Source organism: Meles meles, chromosome 13, assembly GCF_922984935.1.
Source record: "Meles meles chromosome 13, mMelMel3.1 paternal haplotype, whole genome shotgun sequence".
Taxonomy (NCBI): domain Eukaryota; kingdom Metazoa; phylum Chordata; class Mammalia; order Carnivora; family Mustelidae; genus Meles; species Meles meles.
This window is the reverse complement of record NC_060078.1, coordinates 42,970,337-42,986,335: the sequence shown is the minus strand read 5'-3', so window position 1 is coordinate 42,986,335 and position 15,999 is coordinate 42,970,337. Positions and strand designations below refer to the sequence as shown.

The 15,999-nt window shown below is 37.6% G+C and overlaps 1 protein-coding gene across 10 annotated transcripts in view; it reads right to left on the bottom strand.

The window, feature by feature from the left end:
* The window catches only part of CCSER2 (coiled-coil serine rich protein 2), a 200,079-nt gene that overhangs the window by 39,968 nt on the left and 144,112 nt on the right, over nt 1–15,999 (bottom strand). For all 10 annotated transcript variants that reach the window (XR_006821225.1, XM_046026970.1, XM_046026969.1 and 7 more), the window contains one exon: nt 9,794–9,880. Coding sequence is in view for 9 of the 10 variants with exons in the window: in XM_046026970.1 (XP_045882926.1) it covers nt 9,794–9,880 (87 nt within the window). In the remaining variant the exon portion in view is untranslated. The remainder of the gene's footprint in view (nt 1–9,793; nt 9,881–15,999) is intronic.

Sequence of the window (15,999 nt, the reverse complement as noted above, 5' to 3'; positions counted from 1 at the left end):
CAGTTGTTTGAATTCCTTCCAAACTTTTCCTTGTGGTTGAGCTCCAGTTTCAAAGCATTGTGATCTGAGAATATGCAAGGAATAATCTCATTCTTTTGGTATCGGTTAAGCCCTGATTTGTGACCCAGTACGTGGTCTATTCTGAAGAAGGTTCCATGTGCACTCGAGAAGAATAAGTATTCTGTTGTTCTAGGATGGAATGTTCTATATATATCTATGAGGTCCATCTGGCCATTCAATGCTCTTGTTTCTTTACTGATTTTCTGCTTCGATGATCTGTCTATTACTGAGAGTGGCGTGTTAAGGTCTCCTACTATTAATGTATTCATATCAGTATGACTCTTTATCTTGATTAATAGTTTTCTTATGTAATTGGCTGCTCCCATATTGGGGGCATAAATATTTGCAACTGTTAGATCTTCTTGGTGGATAGTCCCTTTAAGAATGATGTAGTGTCCTTCTGTATCTCTGACTATAGTCTTTAGTTTGAAATCTAATTTATCTGATATGAGAATTGCTACCCCAGCCTTCTTTTGAAGCCCACTGCCATGAAAGATGCTTCTCCATCCTTCACTTTCAGTCTGGGTGTATCCTTAGGTTCAAAATGGGTCTCTTGTAGACAACATATGGATGGGTGCTGTCGTTTTATTCAATCTGCAACCCTGTGTCATTTTATGGGCACATTTAGGCCATTCACATTGAGAGTGATTATTGAGAGAGATGTTTTTACTGACATCGTGTTACCTGTGAAGTCTTTGTTTCTATAGATTGTCTCCATATATTTCTGTTCAATGATATTCTTAGGATTTTTCCTCTTTTATAGAACCCCGCTTAATATTTCCTGCAGTGTCAGCTTGGTGGTCGCATACTCTTGTAAACCTTGCTGGTCTTGGAAGCCCCTTATCTCTCCATCCATTTTGAATGTCAGTCTTGCTGGATAAAGTATTCTTGGCTGCATGTTCTTCTCATTTAGTGTCAGCCCTTTCTTGCCAGCCCTTTCTGGTTTGCCAAGTTTCTGTGGACAGCTCTGATGTTATTCTGATGGGCTTTCCTCTGTACATAAGGAATTCCTTTGCCCTAGCTGCTTTCAAGAGCTCCTGTCTACAATTATGATTCATCGTTTTCACTGTCAGGTGTCTTGAGGTCTTTCTAGATTCTATGATCTTGAGGGGAAGACCTTTCTGCCTCTAGTACATGAACGCTGGTACCATTCGCAAGATTGGGAAAATTTTCATGGAGAATTTGTTCAACTATATCTTCTAGTTTTCTTTCTTTCTCCTCCCTCTCGGGGATTCCAATAATTCTGACATTGGAACATTTCATGGTGTCATTTATTTCTCTAATTTTGTTTTCGTGTTTTTGGAGAGAGATGGCTGAATGGATGTGTAGCTGAATGTATCGACCTTGGTGCAGGCAAAGTGCACCCTAGAAGGCTTCTGAGCAATCAAGAGTCCCCACCCAAAAGAAAGCTAAAAGAAAAAAAAGAGAGAGCGAGTGAGACAGGAAAAAAAAGAAAGATAAAATAAAAGAGAAGGCCCAGCCCAAATGGGCCCCAAGGTAAGATTTATGAACTATGCAAACAAAAACAGACAAACAAAAAGACCAAGAAAAGTAGATGACAGGAGAAAAATAAATAAATAAAAACAAAAAAAAAGAGAACCTCATCAAAAAGAACCCCAAGTGTAAGATTTATATACTACCAGGACAAAAACAAATACACAGAAACACTGGCAGAAGAAAAAGATAGGAGAGTGGTTATAAATTCTCAGTGTGGGTGAGGAAGGTTATTTTGATTCTTCCTGGATGTACCTTGATATCTTTATTAAAAGACTCAACTTTCCTAAGATAAAGGGGGATTAAAAACTGGTTTACCTATAGGGGTAGCATTGATTGGGTAAAGGGGATTACCTTGAAGTTTATCTCTATATGAATGTAAAAAAAAAATAATAAACTAAAATAAAATTAATTTAAATTTAAAAAATATAAAAGCAAAAGAAAAACACAGGTATATGTATCAAAAAGTTCAGTTTAAAAGGTTATTGTGGAATTTTATGTACTGGACATCTCACTGTGATGGCAAATAGGTTAAAAAGTTATATATAAAATAAATGAACCAGAATAGTGGGAACGAATTAAAAATAAAAGTTGTATCTATGAAGTAGTGGTGGTTGTCCTCTTGTCTTTTTTTTTTTTCTTTCTTTCTTTCTTTTTTTTTTTTTTTTTTTTTGGCTTTCTGGGGGAGGGGCCTGCTGTGTGGGTTTTCAGGGAGTCTTGCTAGAGTTAAGTCCTCCTGCTCCCATCAAGGGAGTGGGATCTGAGGAAACCGGTTTTTCAGGCTTTTGTTCTCTGAAGGTTTTTTTGGTTTGTTTTCTCCCCCCTTGGCAGCTTTTGATGGTTTTTGGAGGTTTAGAGAAAGCAAACTGCACCCAGACCTCCCTCTCAGAGAGAAGCCTCAGTCTGTTCCCCTGTGGGTGCTCCAGAGCACATAAATTCCCCCTTGGCCACTGGCAAAGCACATTCCTAGTCAGGGTCTCTGGGGTCACAGGAACTCCCACTTGTACCCAAAACCAAGATAGCTACGGCTGTCTGGTCAGCTCCAGACCACCAGAGAGGTCCCAAGCAGTGACAGCCCACTGAAATTTTCACGCTGGCCTGGGCAGGGAGTGCTCAGACTCTCTGGGTCCGAGACAGTGCCAACTGGCACCTGCGGGCACCTCTCTCAGGGAGGGTGTGGGGCGAGCCTCGGACTCTGGTAGCACAGCACCCGGTTCTGGTGGCTGGCGAGGCTCCCTCAACCTCAGCTGCGCTGCCAGACACTCTCAAGCGCACCGGCCACTCATGGACCAAGACCTGGCTTCTTCGCTGCACTCTCTCTGGCTCAACGCCAGCAGTGGCTGTCCTGGGTTGGTGGACTTAAGCCCCTGTCTCTAACTGCCCGATTCCCACAATTTCCCCCCACAATCCTTTGCTCTTTTTGAGTGCTTTCAACCAGACTCCAAGTTAATGCTGGTCCCCAATCACAGGGCACTCTCATATTGGGGTATTACTTTCCAATGGGTCACTTCTGGTGGCTCCCTCCCCCTTTTGTTTATCTTCCGATATCAGTCCTATGTTCCCACTCTGCTTTACCTGCCTACTGGTGTTTTCTGCCCCCGTAGAGATCCAGAAGTGTATAATTCTAATCTCAGGTTGATTTCATGGGTGATCAGAGTTTTTTCATAGGGAATCAGCTCACGTTAGAGTATAGGTTGAAATGGCGCTTCCTCTTACTTCCCCACCATCTTGTCTCCTCCTACCATTTTGAGTTTATTTTTGTGTATAGTGTAAGAAAGTCGTCCAGTTTCCTTCTTTTGCAAGTAGCTGTTCAATTTTCCCAGCACCATTTGATGAAGAGACAATCTTTCCCATCACATATCCCTGCTTTCTTTGTAGATTAATTGACCATATAATTGTGGGTTTATTTCTGGGCTTTCTATTCTGTTCCACTGACCTATGCGTCTATTTTTATACCAGGGGCATTGTTTTCATTACTACAGATTTTTAATATAACCTGACATCTAAAACACCTCCAGTTTTGTTTTTCAAAATTGTTTTTGCTATTTGGGGTCTTTTGTGACTCCATACAAATGTTAGGATTCCTTCTAATTCTGTGAAAGATGCTGCTGGTATTTTGACAGCAACTATTTTAAAACTGCAGATAGCTTTGGGTAGTATACACAATTTAACAATATTTGTTCTTCTAATCCACGAATATGGAATGTCTTTCAATTTCTTTCTATCATATTCAATTTCTTTCATCAATATTTCATGGTTTTCAAGTACAGCTCTTTCACCTCTTTGGTTAAGTTTATTCCTAGGGGTTTTTTAAATTATTATTTTTGGTGCAATGGCAAATGGGATTGTTTTATTAATTTCTTTTTGGTACTTCATTATTAGTATGTAGAAATGCAACAGATTTCTTTATGCTAATTCCGCATCCTGCAAGTTTACTGCATTCATTTATCAATTCTAGTAGTTTTTTGATGGAGTCTTTTGAGTTTTCTATATGGAGTATCATGTTATTTGCAAACAGTGAATGTTTTACTTCTTCCTTATGGATGAATGGCTTTTATCCCTTTTTGTTGGATGGATGGATGGATGGCTTTTATTACTTTTTGTTGCCTGATTGCTGTGGCTAGGACTTCCAGTGATATGTTGAATAAAAATGGTGAGAGTAGACATCCTTTCTTGTCCCTGTTCTTAGTGGAAAAGCCCCCAGTTTTTCCATATTGAGTATGATGTTAGCCATGGGTTTCTCATATGTGACCCTTATTATGTTGAGGTATATTCCCACCTACTTTGCTAAGGATTTTTATCTTGAATGATGTTGTAATTTATCAAATGCTTTTTATGCCATCTCTTGAAATGATCAGTTATTTTTTTCTCTTATTGAGGTGATGTATCACATTGAACCATCCTTGCATCCCAGCAATAAATCCCACTTGATCATGGTTAATGTTCATTTTAATGTATTATTAGATTCAGTTTGCTAATATTTTGTTGAGGAATTTTGCAACTGTTTATCAGAGATATTGCCCTTTTTGTGATGTCTTTACCTGATTTTGTTTGTTGGTAGTTTTTGATTACTGATTCAATTCTGTTCTGGATAACTGCTCTTTTCAAATCTTCTCTTTCTTCCTGCTTTCAGTTTTGCAAGGTGACATTTCTAGGAATTTATCCATTTCCTCTAGGTTGTCCAATTTGCTGGCATATAATTTTTCAAAATATTCTCTTACAATCATTTGTATTTCTATGCTCTTGGGTGTTATTTTTTTTTGTCATTTCTGATTTTGAGTACTTTTTTTTTTAAATGAGTGTGGACTAGGTGTTTATCAATTTAGAGCCAGCTCCCGATTCCATTGCTCTGTTCTAGTGTTTAAGTTTCTGTATTGTTTATTTCTGCTCTAGTCTTTATTATTTCCTTCCTTATGCTTGTTATGGTTTTTGGTTTTTTTAAAGATTTTATTTATTTATTTGACAGACAGAGATCACAAGCAGGCAGAGAGGCAGGCAGGGGTGGGGGAGGAGCAGGGAAAGCGGGCTCTCTGCTTAGCAGAGCCCCAATGTGGGGCTCAATCCCAGGACCCTGGGACCATGACTTGAGCTGAAGGCAGAGGCTTTCACCCATTGAGCCACCTAGGTGCCCTTTGTCATGGGTTTTGTTTGTTCTAGCTCCTTTGGGTTTAGAGTTAGATTGTTCAAGATGTTTCTTGCTTCTTAAGCTAGCAATTTTCCCATCTCCGTTTATTTTTTTCTTTTTTCTTTGATTTCTTGGTTGACCCATTCATTGTTTAATAGTATGTTATTCAACCTCCATGAATCTGTGCTCTTTCCAGATTTTTTTTCTTGTGGCTTATTTCTAGTTTCATAGTGCTGTACTCAGAAAAGATGTATGGTATGATTTTGATCTTTTTGAATCTGTTCAGATTTATTTTGTGGTCTAATATGTGATATATTTGGGAGGATGTACCATGTGCACTTGAAAAGAATCTGTATTCTGGTATTTTAGGAGGAATGGTCTTTTTTGGTTTTGTTTTGTTTTGTTTTTGTTTTTTATTGTGTCCAATTAGCATCAATAGTTTTTGATGTAGTGTTCCACAATTCATTAGCTGTGTATAACACCCAGTGCTCATCACTACATGTACCCTCCTTAATACCCATCATGCAATTACCCTATCCCTTAACCCACGCCCATCCATAACCCTGTTTGTTTCCTGGAGTCCAGAGTCTCTCACAGTTTATCCTCCTCTCTGATTTCTTCCCATTCAGTTCTCCCTCCCTTCCGCTCTGGTCCTCTGTGCTATTCCTATGTTCCACATATGAGCGAAGCCATATGATAATTGTCTTGCTTTGACTGACTTATTTCACTTAGCATAACCCCTCCAGTTCCATCCAAATTGAGGCAAATTGTGGGTATTCATTTTTTCCATTGGCTGAGTAATATTCCATTGTATATATGAACCACATCTTCTTTATACATTCATCTATTGAAGGACACCTCAGCTCCTTCCAGTTTGGCTATTGTGGACACTGCTGCTATGAACACTAATTGGGGTGCATGTGTCCCTTCTTTTCACTACATCTGAATCTTTGGGGTAAACACCTACTAGCACAATTGCTGGGTCATAAGGTAGCCCTATTTTTAACTTCTTGAGGAAACTCCATACTGTTTTCCAGATTGGCTGTATCAGCTTGCATTCCGACCAATAGCGTAAGAGGATTTCTTGACATCCTCGCCAACATTTTTGGTTTCCTGTCTTGTTAATCTTTGCCATTCTAACCGTTATAAGGTGGTATCTCATTTTGTGGTTTGATTTGTATTTCCCTGACAGCTAGTGATGCTGTACATTTTCTCATGTGTCTGTTAGCTATTTGTATGTCTTCTTTGGAGAAGTGTCTGTTCATATCTTCTACCCATTTATTGACTGGATTGTTTGGTTTTTGTGTGTTGAGTTTGGAAAGTTCTTTATAGATCCTGGATACCAGTCCTTTATCTGTAATGTCATTTGCAAATATCTTCTCCCATACCATGCTTTGTCTCTTAATTTTGTTGACTGTTTCCCTTGCTGTGCAAAAGCTTTTTATCTTGATGAAGTCCCAATAGTTCACTTTTCCTTTTGTTTCCCCTGCCTTTAGACATGTGTCTTGAAAGAAGTCACTGTAGCCAAATGTCAAAGAGGTTACTGCCTATGTTCTCCTCTAGGTTGATGAATTCCTCTCTCACATTTAGGTCTTTCATCCATTTTGAGTTTATCTTGTATATGGTATAAGAGAATGGTTCAGTTTCATTTCATTCTTCTGCTGTGGCTGTCCAATTCTCCCCATCAGCATTTAGTGAAGAGACTTTCTTTTCCCCCATTGGATATTTTTTCCTGCTTTGTCAAAGATTATTTGACCATAGAGTAGAGGGTCTATTTCTGGGGTCTCTATTCTGTTCCATTGATCTATGTGTCCTACTTTTGTGCCAGTACCATGGTATCTTGATGATCATAGCTTGAAGTCAGACATTGTGATGCCTTCAGCTTTGGTTTTCTTTTTCAACAATCCCCTAGGGTTCTCCTATGTGTGTTGTGTGGGCCCTGCTGTTGTTTCCTGGTCACTTTGCCTTTTAATCCAGTTACTTGCAGAGATTCTCTTTGCCTGTTGTGGGCAGTGTTTGGTCCCCAGTTGGGGTGCACAATTTTAACACCTAGGGTTTCCACAGGGCCTGCTGCCAATGGGCCTGATGCTAACCCAGCCTTGCAAAACGCCTGGGTCAGGAGACAGTGTTGGCAAGATTTGTGCAGGTCTTCTTGGGGAGGAGATCTGCAGTACGGGGACGGAGGCAAATGTGACTTGGAAGGGTGGATCCCCCAAAGCACAAGGGGGTGGGCAAGGCTTGGTGTTACCAAGTTAGGTAGTGAATATCAGTACTTGGCTACTTCACACAGCTGGCCATGTGTTTATACTGGCGGGATGGAAGAGGCAGATGTTACCTGCAGTCTCCTTTGTTCCTGTAAAAATCCCTCAGCAATCCCTGCTCCTCTAGGACATGCTCCAAAATAAATCAACTACTCTCTCTTTCATTCCTAATTAATCATATATCAATATAAAGTGACCTCTTTTCATAATTCCTCCCATCTTAGATTTATTTTTTTATTGCAACCCCTGCTTTTTTGATGAGAATAATTTCATTTTGTCTCACCCAACCTTTTATGTTCAACATTATTGTACCATTTTATTTGATCTAAATTTCTTTCTATACAAAGAAAATTAATGGATTTTACATTAAATCCTCAATGAAACTAAGAGAGATAAGACTATTTTCGTTTACTGTCATTACATTTGATCTAATTTCTGTCACCTTAGTTCTGCCGTTTTTAGATATCCCTGGTATTTTTCTGCTTTCTATGTCTTTTTTAAAAAATTTTATCTTTTGTATAATATACTATTCTAACCTAATAGTTATTTTAAAGCATTTCATAAACATTTTATAATTTATGTAAGTATATCAAAATATTTTAAAAATAATTTTAGATATCCGTTTGTAGAAGATAAAAACTTCAGTACTTCTGACTTCAGGATATTCCTTATTTCCTTCCTCAAACCTGTATTTTACTTAATTTAAACATTTCCAAGAATTTAATAGTAATTTAAAATTTAAAAACTAAAAATTTTTTAATTTCAAGAAAATAAAAATGTATAAACTCAAAAAAGTCCAACATTCAAATGATATATAATTACATAAAATAAAATAATGATCAATAAATTTTCTCCTATTACTGGCTGGGAAGTTCAGCTCATCCAGCCTACCTAAAAATGGTTTTCTTTTTTTTTTTAAGTTTTTGTTTATTTGAGAGAAGGAGAGAGAAGCACGAGCCAAGGGGAAGGGCAGAGGTAGAGGGAGAAGCAGACTCTCTGCTGAGCAGGGAGTCCCCATGTGGGGCTCAATCCCAGGACCCTGAGATCATGACCTGAGATGAACACAGTCACTTAACTGACTGAGATACCCAGATGCCCCCTCAACCTCCTAAAATTCTTGAGTTATTTTTAAATCTTCCTCTCAACTATTTGGTATGCATTACTAAGCAATTTTACAAAGATAACTGGATGGCACAGTTTTTAAGATATTCAAGGTCTGAAAACTTACCTTGGTATATGAATAAAAATTTGTTCAGATATAAAATATGAGGGCATAACCTTTTTCTGAAGTGTACTGGACACAATTCTTGTGCTCTGTAACACATTTTTCCAAAATCTGAAGCTTACTTAATTTCCTAATGCTGTTTTTCTTCTCCCTGAAAACTGGCTAGGTTTTTATCTTTAGTTTTGAAATACAAACATGAGGTCTTATTACTTTCTTTTTCAATTTTACATTTAGTAGGCCCTCAATTTGCAATATCCATTCATTTGTTTTTCAGATTTTTAAGTTTTCTTCATACTCTCAAAAATAACATCTGATCCATCTATCCTCATTATTTATTCATAAGTTGGATTTATGTGATCTGACCTCAGTGGCTCAGAGTTCAATATATTATATCCTTTATATTCTAAGTGATATTCATATTACTAAATACTTTGTTATGCCAAAATATGCTTTGACTTCCAACAAATATTTTCCTTGTCTTGTTGTCTTTTTTATGCCATTATGTTGTTATCCCGGCCTTTTTGATTTTATTAACTAAATTATAATTACGTTCAATATACTGCATATATTGATTTTAGATGAGACTAACATTTGAAATTATAACAATTATAAAGTTTCAAAGATTCAAACATGACTCTGAGGGATCACTCAATATCATCCACGGCGAAGAAGCATCTTCTTGGCATACTGTTCACTCTGACAGTCTTACTAACAGAAACCTAAGCCTAAAATCCAGCTTAATTTCTGTTCTCAGAGAGGAAAAAATGCCCTGTTCTCAACTCACCAGTTCATTTCTTTAAACACATATGAAGAAAGACACTTATTCTTCATCAATAACATGAATGTAAGTCAGAAGTCCAAATGAAGGCCACTGAAATGGACTGATGAAGACTTTCTTTACACTTTGAGTACTTAATATTTAGACTAAGCTTTCTTAATATTTAGACTGAAGTAAATCACATACTTTCAGAATTCATATAATATAAATATAACACAAAAGTACAACTTTGAAAGCCAAAAATAGAGTCAAATTTCAATTCTGGCCAGACTTTTTTAAAAACAAAACAAAACACATATATTGTGCACTTTGAAAAGCCTCTACTTTATGTACTACACTATAATACTTACAAGCTGATGTTCTAATAGTTGGATTTTTTCATCTTTTTTCTTTATTTCCTCTTTAAGTTGTTTTATTTCATTTAATAAATCTTCATTCTGAAATATTTTAAAAAATTAACAAGCATTAAATCAATAATGAATACTGAATAATGAATGGTTTTTGTTAAGAGGAAATTATGGGGAAAACTCTTCTTAAATATGCCAGCTATTAACCTATACACAAACAAAACAAACAAAAACCCATTTTGGTCTTCTAAGAACTCATAGTGTAGGGGCTCCTGGCTGTCTCAGTTGGTTAAGCATCTGCCTTTGGCTCAGATCATGATCTTGGGATCCTGGAGTGGAGCCTGGAGTGGGGCTTGATTTTCAGTGGGGAGTCGGCTTGTCCCTCTTCCTCTGCCCTTCACCCCATCATGTTCTCTCTGTTTCTCTCTCAAATAAATAAATAAAATCTTAAAAAAGAAAGAATTCATAGTGTAATGGAGTCCAACATGTGAAAATGAACAATAATAACAACACAGCTAACATTCATTAAGTACTTTTCAAATGCTATAAACAAAGTACTTTTAGATATCTAAGCATCTGATCCTGAGTATAACCCTGAGACCCTGAGGTAGATACTATTATCTATTAGAGATAAGGAAACAGGAAAAAAGGCCAATTGTAAAATAAATTACATATAAAACAGTAACTTCAGGTAAATTTAAAGGGATGTATGAAAGTTGCCTATCAAAAACAATGCAGGACACAACAAACAGAAAACAGCATAATTAAAGGCACAGAGTTATTTCACAGCTGGTTCAGAAATCTGCAGAAAGATAAATATGCCTGGCAGGGTAACAGAGAGATTTTTTTTCCATGAGCCACTTTCCTGAGAACTGCCTGACTCAGAGACAAAATACCCTGTCAGTTTAGTCTATAAGAAATTCCTAATAGTATTAAACAGAAACCTATTGTCAAGTTAAGCAGGGATCCAGTTACATTTCCAAGCGTAAAGTATCTTTACCTTATAGTTAGTCCATTATGTTTACTACTATTGAATTATCCAGAAATATATACTGAGGAAAGAGTATAAGCAAGGAAATAAGGATATATACACGTGAATGATATATCTTTCTAGAGAGAAAAATATGTAAGTAAATATGTTGTTACTGAGCAAAGTATACCATCTCTTGCAGACACACCAGGAACAAATACAAAATAATGCAGTCTCCTTAACAAGAAATCATAAACAGACATTTTACAAAGGCTTGAACATAACATATAAGTATCACAAAAATGGGGATGAAAAAATTTTTGTAATGTTGTTATGTATACTGAATTTGATACGACTGTTTATTATATATAAAAAATGATCTCCAGTTGAATTTAAAGACCTTAACTTTTTAAATCATAAATCAAGAACAAAAAAAGAGATAAAGAGATTGCAGATCATGAAGAATACACGTCTAAACTTTTAAGCTATGTGGCAAATGAATCTATTAAGAAATGGTAATTATATTTGATTATATAAAATTTTAAAGCATCTATACAATTAATATTAAAGTAAAAAGCTGGTGAAAACTTATGCAAATATGACAAATAATTTATACTCAAGTATATTAAGAGCCCATTCAAACATACAGGATCATTTTCTAGGCCCCAAAACAAATAAGACAGTTCTCACAAATATATAGGTAATTGGTAAAATGTTCTATATGACTTGTTGAAGAAATACAAATTTAAGTATTAAGGTATTATTTTATAGGTATTAAGTTGAAGAGAGAAATATTCAATGTGATTAACAAAATTGCAGGAAAAAATGGTACATTATCAGACATCAAAACTGGCCATTCTGGACAAACATATGGCTCTACATTGAAGAGTCTTAAAAATACTTGCACTCTGGGGGCGCCTGGGGTGGCTCAGTGGGTTAAAGCCTCTGCCTTCGGCTCAGGTCATGGTCCCAGGGTCCTGGGATGGAGCCCCGCATCGGGGTCTCTGCTCAGTGGGGAGCCTGCTTCCTCCTCTCTGCCTGCCTCTCTGCCTACTTGTAATCTCAGCTTGTCAAATAAATAAATTAAAAAAAAAATACTTGTACTCTGCTTCAGTTGTCCCACTCCTGGAAGCTATGCCAAAGAAACAATCCTAAGTATGAGAAAACCTACAAGAAGGTATTATCTAAAAATTTACAAGTTTATCAGTGTCCAAAAAGGGGGTAACTGAAATACAATGTAGCAATCTGATGAAATACTATGTAGCCATCATTCAGTCATTGCTAGGTCCCACCAGTGTTGGAGGAAAGGGACCCAAAAATGAAATTCAAATACCATGTGATAACATATTAACAACCAACATGTATATAGTTGTAATATAATTAACTTTATTACAGGCACTGCTCTAAGGATTTTACACATAAAGATGGGCAAAAACATATCAGGAAATGGGTAATTCTAGTGAAGTCTTAAAGGATGAGCAAAAAGTTATGAAAACACAGAAGTGTTGTCAGGCTCTGGATTTTAAAGTAAGAGATTCTCAGTATCATACAACAATACAGAGATGAAGGCAAGCATAGGATAGAGTATTTGGAGAATTACAAGCAGTGATGTTGTCACACAAAGGCTGTAATGAACAGTGGGTACCAATATGCTTAGTAAACCGGGCAAGGGCTAAATCATAGAGGGCCATGAACATTAAGCATGGCCTAAAAAGCCAGGGGAGTGACAGTGCATTTGAGATGTCTTTAACAGCTGTTTAGAGAACAAACTTGACAACCACAACAAAATTAGACTTAGGGAACTTGTTACCAAGATGTTGTAATACTTCAGATGACAGTAGGAGCCTGACTTAAGAGAATGGTAATAGGGAGAAGAAGGAAGAGCTGGAATCAAAATTAGGAGATTTTGGTGACTGTCTCCATGTGAAAGAACACAAGAGGCAGTCAAGAGCAATTTCCTATATTTCTAGCTTAGGTGATAAGGTGATTAGTATTGCCACCAAAAGAAATGGGGAATAAAGGAAGAGAAACACATCCAAAGGGGAATACTTGTGAGGTAGTTTTAGATATACTGTTAGAAGTACCTGTGGGTAACTGGAACCCCAAGTATGAAAAGGAAACTATATATGTTATCAACGAATATGCCATATATGAAATAATGACAGTAAAAAGTTCAAAGAGAACTGGACAAAATATATAAATCTCTATTCTAAAGAAGAGAAGGAACCTACAAAGGAAATCGGAAAATGGGAAAATGTTGAGGAGTATGAGAAATTTTAGAGACGGGGTGACTGGGTGGCTCAGTGGGTTAAAGCCTCTGCCTTCATTTTTTGATATGATTATCTGTTTTGTGTGTGTTGAGTTTGAGGAGTTCTTTATAGATCCTGGATATCAACCTTTTGTCTGTACTCTCATTTGCAAATATCTTCTCCCATTCCGTGGGTTCCCTTTTTGTTTTGTTGACTGTTTCCTTTGCTGTGCAGAAGCTTTTGATCTTGATGAAGTCCCAAAAGTTCATTTTCGCTTTTGTTTCCTTTGCCTTTGGAGACTTATCTTGAAAGAAGTTGCTGTGGCTGATATCAAAGAGGTTACTGCCTATGTTCTCCTCTAGGATTCTGATGGATTCCTGTCTCACGTTGAGGTCTTTTATCCATTTTGAGTTTATCTTTGTGTACGGTGTAAGAGAATGGTCAAGTTTCATTCTTATACATATCGCTGTCCAGTTTCCCCAGCACCATTTATTGAAGAGACTGTCTTTTTTCCACTGTATATTTTTTCCTGTTTTGTCGAAGATTATTTGACCACAGAGTTGAGGGCCCATATCTGGGCTCTCCACTCTATTCCACTGGTCTATGTGTCTGTTTTTATGCCAGTACCATGCTGTCTTGGTGATCACAGCTTTGTAGTAAAGCTTGAAATCAGGTAACGTGATGCCGCGAGTGTTGTTTTTGTTTTTCAACATTTCCTTAGCAATTCAGGGTCTCTTCTGATTCCATACAAATTTTAGGAATATTTGCTCCAGCTCTTTGAAAAATACCAGTGGAATTTTGATCAGATAATCATATCAAAAAATGGGCAGAAGATATGAACAGACACTTCTCCAATGAAGACATACAAATGGCTATCAGACATATGAAAAAATGCTCATCACTAGCCATCAGGGAGAGTCAAATTAAAACCACATTGAGATACCACCTAACACCAGTTAGAATGGCCAAAATTAGCAAGAGAGGAAACAACGTGTGTTGGAGAGGTTGTGGAGAAAGGGGAATCCTCTTACACTGTTGGTGGGAATGCAAGTTGGTGCAGCCACTTTGGAGAACAGTGTGGAGATTCCTCAAGAAATTAAAAATAGAGCTTCCAGGGGCGCATGGGTGGCTCAGGGGTTAAGCCTCTGCCTTCAGCTCGGGTCATGATCTCAGGGTCCTGGGACTGAGTCCCACATCAGGCTCTCTGCTTGGCGGGGAGCCTGCTTCCTCCTCTCTCTCTCTCTCTGCTTGCCTCTCTGCCTACTTGTGATCTCTCTCTGTCAAATAAATAAATAAAATCTTAAAAAAAAAAAAAAAGAGCTTCCCTATGACCCTGCAATTGCACTGCTGGGTATTTATCCCAAAGATATAGATGTAGTGAAAAGAAGAGCCATCTGTACCCCAATGTTTATAGAAGCAATGGCCACGGTCGCCAAACTGTGGAAAGAACCAAGATGCCCTTCAATGGACGAATGGATAAGGAAGATGTGGTCCATATACACGATGGAGTGTTATCCCTCCATCAGAAAGGATGAATACCCAACTTTTGTAGCAACATGGACAGGACTGGAAGAGATTATGCTGAGCGAAATAAGTCAAGCAGAGAGAGTCAAGTATTATATGGTTTCACTTATTTGTGGAGCATAACAAAGAACATGAAGGACATGGGGAGATCAAGAGGAGAAGGGAGTTGAGGGAAATTGGAAGGGGAGATGAACCATGAGAGACTATGGACTCTGAAAAACAACCTGAAGGTTTTGAAGGGGCGGGGGGTGGGAGGTTGGGGAACCAGTTGGTGGGTAATAGGGAGGGCACGTGGGGCGCCTGGGTGGCTCAGTGGTTTAAGCCTCTGCCTTCGGCTCAGGTCATGATCTCAGGGTCCTGGGATCGAGCCCCGCATCAGGCTCTCTGCTCAGTGAGAAGCCTGTTTCTCCCTCTCTCTCCGCCTGCCTCTCTGCCTACTTGTGATCTTTGCCAAATAAATAATTAAAATCTTAAAAAAAAAAAAAAGAAATTTTAGAGACAAATGACATAAAAATCAAGGATAAAGCTTTTAAGACAACAGTCACATCTAATGTTTATAGCATTAAAAAATGTAGCTCCTTTCATCTTTCCAAGTTTCCACGTTAACTGGAAAAAGGTTTAAGGAGAGTCAAGGAAAGGTTTATTTGGTTTACTGAATTTATGACAAATTTATGATATAGGAATTTATAAACTGATAATGAAGAGAAAGTAAAGAAAGCACACAGATGAGAGATGAGTGAGGAGGAGATAGTTAGGTCCTTAACAGCAGCAGAAGATAGTCAAGAACATAACAAAGGGTGGTTTTCCACAGCATGGTGGCCATTTTTGTCCTATAACTGGAACAAAGTGAATGAGAATGATAACAGATACAGGTAAATCAGAAGGCAGGAAGGCAGGTAGCAGATCTTGTTTGATGAATACAAGGCCACCTACAGAAAATGGGAAGAGTGGCTGAGAATGAGGCTTGAAGAGAGTGGTCCATGTTGAGACTAGCTCATCAGGGAAATAGGAGAGGTAGCTGTCTTAAGATAAAAGACAGATTAGAGACATGGCATGTCCAGTGGAGATTTTAGTTTCTAAACTTGCAATGATACAAGTCACCATATTTTTATCATTTGAAACTGTACTACTAAACCATCTTGAATGAACAGGGGACATAACTGGGAACATAACTGCAGACCTGCTGGTTTAGAATACTATACACACCCACAACAGGATGGAAGCACAGCAATGGGAAGAAATTTGTGCAAGAACAGGTAAGAAAACATGTTGAAAAACTAAGCCTAGATAACCAGATGTAACTGTTAATCCTACAGCCTCTTTTGATTTTGGTTGTTTTATATATAATCTTGTTTCAAATAAGTCACCCCACATCCTACAAGAAAATTATGCTTCTCTGACCTCTAATAACACCATTGGCTACTTGACTTGATCTGGAAGTGAAATACGCAACAAGCAAGCAGAAT